Below are 6,479 nucleotides of genomic sequence, written 5' to 3'. Positions count from 1 at the left end.
CAGGGTGGCAAAAGATGAGCTAGTGAGGAAAATGATGGTCCTGGCTGCCCATGGAGCCTTTGTGGGGAACTCAGGGGAAAAAAAGGACTGGAAGCTCAGGAAGTGTTTAAGGGTGTCATTAAATTATAGAGAAAGAAAAGTTGAGACGTGAAAGCTCAATTTAGAGCTAACCTAGCCACTTCTGGAAAAAAGAAAATTATAAAAAAATTTATAGCAAAAAGAGGGAGATGGAGAACCTTTATTCATTTTTGGATTCAGTGGAGAATATAGTAACTGAAGACAAGGAAAAGGCTGAGCTTCTTAACACCTTGTTTGTCTCAATTTTCAGTATTAAGAGAGGTTGCCTCAGGATCAGTGTTCCCCTGAGCTGGTAGATGGGCACAGGGAGCAGAACAGCCCCCTGGAATCCAGGAGGAAACAGCTGGTGACCTGCTCAGCCACTCAGATGCTCACAGGTGTATGGGATCAGATGGGCTGCATCCCAGGGGAATGAGGGAGCTTATGGATGAGCTCCCCAAGCTGCTCTCCATCATTTACCATCAGTCCTGGCTCAGCAGGGAGGTTCTAGAGGACTGAAGGTGGCAGTGTGAGCCCATCCCCAAGAAGGGCTGGAAGAAGGATCTGGGAAACTCCAGGCCTGTCAACCTGACCTCAATGCCCAGCAAGGAAATGAAACAGATCACCCTGAGTGCCATCTCAGGGCACCCACAGGATGGCCAAGGGATCAGAGCAAGCCAGCATGGATTTAGGAGGGGCAGGTGTCCAGCCTGACCAACCTGGTCTCTCCTGTTATGACGAGGTTACCTATCTGTGGAGGTGGGAAAGGCTGTGGGTGTTGTGTGCCTGGACTTCAGAAAAGCCTTTGACACAGTAAGCCACAGAATTCCCTGGAAAAGCTGCAGCCTATAGGTTCGACATGTTCACCCTTCCCAGGTAAAGAGCTGGCTGTAGGCTGGGCCTAGAGCATGATGGGTATGGTGCTGCATCCATTGCGTGTCCAGTCTCCACTGGTGTCTCCCAAGGGTCTGTGCTGGGCCCAGTGCTGTTTAAAATCTTCACTGACAATGTGGATGAGAAGACTGAGCCCACTATTAACAAGTTTGCAGAGGACACCAAGCTGGGTGTGAGTGTGGATCTGATGGAGGGTAGGAGGGCTCTGCACAAGGCTCTGGACCAGCTTCATCCAGGGCCCAAACCCAACAAGGTGAGGTTTAACAAGTCCAAGTGCCAGGTCCTGCACTTTGGCCACAACAACCCCTGCAGCACTACAGGCTGGGGACAAGAGTGGCTGGACAGCAGCCAGGCAGAAAGGGACCTGCAGGGAATTATGGACAGCAGGCTGGACATGAGGCAGCAGTGTGCCCAGGTGGCCAAGAAGGCCAATGGCTCCTGGCCTGGCTCAGGAATGGTGTGGCCAGCAGGACCAGGGCAGTGATGCTTCCCCGGTGCTCGGAGACATTGGTTGGGCAGCAGCTCAAGTGCTGTGTCCAGTTCTGGGCCCCCAATTTAGGAAGGACATGGAAGGGCTGTGCGGGGTTCAGAGAAGGGCAACAAGGCTGGAGAGGGGTCTGCGATACAAGTTCTGTGAGGAGTGGCTGAGGGAGCTGTGGTTGTTTTTCATGGAGAAGAGGAGGCTCAGGGGAGACCTCATCACTCTCTAACACTCCCTGACAGGAGGGTGCAGCCAGCTGGGGATCAGGCTCTTTTCCAAGAGAACAGTGACAGGACAAGAGCACAGAGGCTTAAGCTGCACCAGGGAAAGTTTAGCCTGGATGTTAGGAAATATTCTTCACACAAAGTATGATCGGGTATTGGAATGGGCTGCCCAGGAAGATGGGTGAGTCAACATCCCTGGAAGTGTTTAAGGAAAACTGGATGTGGCACTCAGTGCCATGGCCTGGGTGACAAGGTGGTGTTGGGTCCCAGGTTGGACTTGATGCTCTCCAAAGTCTTTTCCAGCCTGGTTGATTCTCTGATGATTGGGACACTGCAGGGCCCAGGGGAAGCAAGGGTCCATTGTGAAACTGTGGGGCCTGGTGGCACTAAGAGGACCATGGTGACACTGTGTACAATATGGCAGCACAGAGCCAAGGGGTCATTGTGACACTGTGGGGCTGAATGGAAGCAAGGAGTCCATGGTGACAGTCTGGATCCTGGTGGAACCAAGAGGCCACTGTGACCCTGCAGGGCCTTGTGGAACCATGCAGAGCATTGTGACAGAGCAGGACCCGGTGTCACAATGGGGCCATTGTGACACTGTAGGGCGCCATGGAACCAAGGGGCCAGTGCTGCTCCTCAGGGACACCTGGAATGAAGGAAACATGTTTGACACCATGGTGGCCCTTGGGACCAAGAGGCCATTGTGACACTATGAAACCAAGGAGAGCATTACTGCATTGTCAGACCTCATGGAACCAGTGTGACACTGCAGGGCCTTGGGGACCAAGGGCCATTGTGACACTGCCAGGCCTTGGGGGGCCACAGCACCACTGTGACACTGCGGGCCCCAAGGATACAAAGGACTTTGTGACTCCAAGGGGTCCCATGGAATCAAAGGGACACTGTGACACTGGGAGGCCTCATGGAATCATGGAGACCATTGTGACACTCTGGGGCCTCAAGGAACTGTGGTGACACCAAGTTGGCTGGGAGTGTTGATCTGCTGGAAGGTAGGAGGGCTCTGCACAGGGCCCCAGACAGGCTGGATCCAGAGACCAAATCCAAAAAGGCGAGGTTTAACACTGGTTGGGTAGCACCTTGAGTGCTGTGTCCAGTTCAGGGCCCCCCAATTGAGGAAGGACATGGAGGGGCTGGAGCATGTCCAGAGAAGGGCAACAAGGCTGGGGAGGGGTCGGAAACACAAGAGCTGTGAGGAGCGGCTGAGGGAGCTGGGGGTGTTTATCCGGGAGAAGAGGAGGCTCAGGGGAGACAATGTGGTGTCAGGGAACATGTCTGATTTGATGATGTTAAAGGTCATTTCCAACCTGGCTGATTCTGTGGTTCTCTGAAAGCACCCTTGGAGCAGTTGCAGGATGAGCCCTGGGCCTCCTCTTGAGAAGCTCCAGCAGCCCAGGTCCCTCAGCTTCTCCTGCCAGCTCCATAGCCCATCCTGTCAGTCCTGCAGAGCCTCTGCAGGTCCTCCTCATTGCCCAGAACAGGGAGCCCCAGAGAAAGACACAGCAGCCCAGATGTGCCCCCCTGGCCTGTGGTGCCTCTGGCAAGGGAGCAGTAGGAGGCACTGCGGGAGCCTGCAGACAATTCCTGCAGCACATGTAGGATGATCCTGCTCCCCAAGACACATTCCCATGGTGCCAAGTCAGGAACTGGAATGGGGAGTGGGGCCAGAGAGGAAAGGGCAAAAAGGATGGACTGTTTGCAAGGGAAGGAAAAGTGGTGGGCAATAGGAAGAAATTTCTACAAGGGAAGAGTAAAGAAAGCAAAGGTGAAGCAAAGGAAATGCTCAGGGCAGATTGGGGGTGGCTGTCAGGCAGCCCTGGCTCTGACCAACAGCATCTGCAGTGGGAAAGGAAACTCCCAGCTGACTGGAACAAACTTTCTGGCTGACTGCAGAAGCCAGGACAAAGCTGAGTGGTTTCCTGGGTGTTCCCCAGCCCTTGCTGGCCCCAGGGGCTGATGGTATTTGTGCTCCCTCAGGTTCATGTCCCCACAGAAACAGCATGGGGGTGCTCCCGCCTGCTCTGTGCAATGCAAACAGGGGCTCCTAAGCCAGTGCTGCCGTGGCTGTGCCTGCAAGGATGGGGCACCTGTGTGAGCTGGGGGAGAGGCCAGGGGTTTAGAGGGGGGATGTTGTTGGCAGCTTTATGAGGACTCTCTGGGACACTGCCCTGGGCTCTCCAGAGCACTGGGGATGGATCAGCCCCTGCTCTGCTGCTCCTTCCCATCTTCCCCAGGGCCCTTGCAGAGCACCAGCCATGCTATTTGCCCCCAGCCTGCCCACGGCCACCCTGAGGCTGCTCACAGGGGTTTTCTGTGCTCAGCATTGGCCTGGGTGTGTTCTTGAGAGAGCCTGGGCAAGGAGCCTGGAGCCCCCAGGACCTGGCCTGAGGCGTCAGCGCTGCCCCAGCAGTGCCCATGGCCTGTCCCTGATGCAGCCCCGGCACTGCCACCCCAGCACTGTGTCTGGCCCCGAGAGGACTCAGGCCCTACAGCAACACCAGGGCCACCAGGGCAGTGGGGCAGGGCCACAGGTGCAGCATTGGCAACACCAAGTGCTGCTGCTGCTGGGCACAGCTGCTGTGCCAGCACTGATCTGCCCCCAGCTCTGCACACAGACATTGCTGCTGCAGCTCCAGAGAAGGCAACAAAAGGGCATCTCTGCAGAAAACGTTGCTGGGAGATCCTGTAGTTCCTTTAAAGCCACTGAGCGTGCAGCTCCTCATTCACGTATTCTGTGGCCATAGAGAAAGTGTAGAGAAACAAGATGCGTAATGTCACAAAGAATAACTTTTCTTTGTGGACTTTATTATTAAAGTAAAACAAATTAACAAAACTTCCAAAATGAGATGTACAAGAAGTATCAAAGATGAGTTTTATTAGAAGTGGTTTGCAGAAATCAGCAAGCACTTTAATGTTTTTGAAAGCATCCAGTCATCAGTGTCCACACTGCAGCCTTGAGCTCCTTGTTCCTCAGGCTGTAAATGAGGGGGTTCAGGGCTGGAGTCACCACCGAGTACAGAACTGACAGGGTCAGATCCAGGGATGGGGAGGACATGGAGGGGGGCTTCAGATAGGCAAATATGCCAGTGCTGAGGAACAGGGAAAGCACGGCCAGGTGAGGGAGGCAGGTGCAAAAGGCTTTGTGCCGTCTCTGCTCAGAGGGGATTCTCAGCACAGCCCTGAAGATCTGCACATAGGAGAAAACAATAAACGCAAAGCAGCCAAATACCAAACAGGCACCAACAGCAAGAAGCCAAAGTTCACTGAGGTAGGATTTGGAGCAGGAAAGCTTGAGGATCTGGGGGATTTCACAGAAGAACTGGCCCACGGTATTGCCCTGGCACAGGGGAAGGGAAAATGTATTGGCCGTGTGTAGCAGGGAATAGAGCAAGCCACTGGCCCAGGCAGCTGCTGCCATGTGGGCACAAGCTCTGCTACCTAGGAGGGTCCCGTAGTGCAGGGGTTTGCAGATGGACACATAGCGGTCATAGCACATGGTGGTGAGGAGGGAAAACTCTGCTCCCATGAAGAACATAACGAAAAATACTTGGGCAGCACATCCTGTGTAGGAGATGATCATGATGTTCCAGAGGGAATTGTGCATGGCTTTGGGGACAGTGGTGCAGATGGAGCCCAGATCAGTGAGGGCCAGGTTGAGCAGGAAGAAAAACATGGGGGTGTCAAGGTGGTGGCCGCAGACTACGGCGCTGATGATGAGGCCATTGCCCAGGAGGGCAGCCAAGGAGATGCCCAGCAAGAGGACGAAGTGCAGGAGCTGCAGCTGCCGCGTGTCTGCCAATGCCAGCAGGAGGAAGTGGCTGATGGAGCTGCTGTTGGACATTTGCCGTGGCTGCACTTGGGGACCTGTTCATGGAGAAAGGACAGCGAAGGGTTAGAGGAGATACCTGTTACCACAATCAAAGCCATTTCCCATTCCCACTTCCCTGGAAAACACAGACACAGTCTTTAGTTTTTTTGCGTTTTGAGGTTTTCTTTACAGGCTCCCCCTTATCTCTCCTGGTATTCTTGGATATTAGAAGCCCTCAGCATTTCTGCTGCACCCAGGGAAAACGGAGCAAGTTCTGTGACGCAAAGTGATGAGTGGAGACTGAGTGGAGATGGTTAGTCATGCTGACCTGTTCAGAGTTTCTCTGGGCTTAAACCTCTCTCAGGTGGAGGGTGATCACCTTCCCACATTTTCCCTAAAATGTCACCAGGCCCTGCTGAGAGCATATGGATCCACCACAGCCCAGCTCCACCTTTGTAGGCAAGGACTCACTTTGCTCATTTCACCAACCCAGCAGCATTTTCAGTGTCACAACGCCTCTGTCTCTCCCCATCAATCCTATAACTCAGAGTTGCTCTAGCACAGCTTTGCACCCTGGATTGTAGCTCCCAGCTTGGACAGAAATCTCAGGGAGACTTCCAAGTGTCCTATATGATGGCATTGGTTAAAAGGAGGATGCAGCTCCTTCCCTGGCTGCCCTGACAGCATTGTCCAGAGCCAGGCACTGGGGACAGCACCAGCCTGAGCCAGCTGTGCCCCCTTCCAGAGCCTACATCCCTGTGCTCTGCAGAGGGAACTGCCCTGGGGCTGCAGAGCTGCCCCATGGCTCTACTGCAGCTCTGCCTGCACAGGAGGGGCTGCACGCCTTGGAGCCCCGTCCCTGAGGGCAGAGGCTTGGCTGGGGGCACAGGAGGGAGAGGGCTTGTTCAGAGGGAGGGGCTGCACTGGAGGGGATCCTGTGGGCATCTCTAAACTCTCACTGCCACAGAATTTTTGGGGTTTGTTTTCTCTCATT

The 6,479-nt window shown here is 54.3% G+C and overlaps 1 protein-coding gene across 1 annotated transcript; it reads right to left on the bottom strand.

Moving 5' to 3' along the window:
• Positions 1-4,585: 4,585 nt before the first annotated feature.
• Positions 4,586-5,518, bottom strand: LOC311165752 (olfactory receptor 14A16-like; the record flags this gene model as incomplete). Its single annotated transcript, XM_084227260.1, has 1 exon — positions 4,586-5,518. One exon carries the CDS (start codon positions 5,516-5,518, stop codon positions 4,586-4,588), a length of 933 nt encoding a protein of 310 aa, XP_084083386.1.
• Between the last annotated feature and the right edge of the window lie 961 nt (positions 5,519-6,479).

The sequence above is a fragment of the Fringilla coelebs genome, assembly GCF_963513975.1.
Source record: "Fringilla coelebs genome assembly, contig: SCAFFOLD_38, whole genome shotgun sequence".
In the NCBI taxonomy this organism is placed as follows: Eukaryota; Metazoa; Chordata; class Aves; order Passeriformes; family Fringillidae; genus Fringilla; species Fringilla coelebs.
This window is presented reverse-complemented; position numbering and strand designations above follow the sequence as displayed.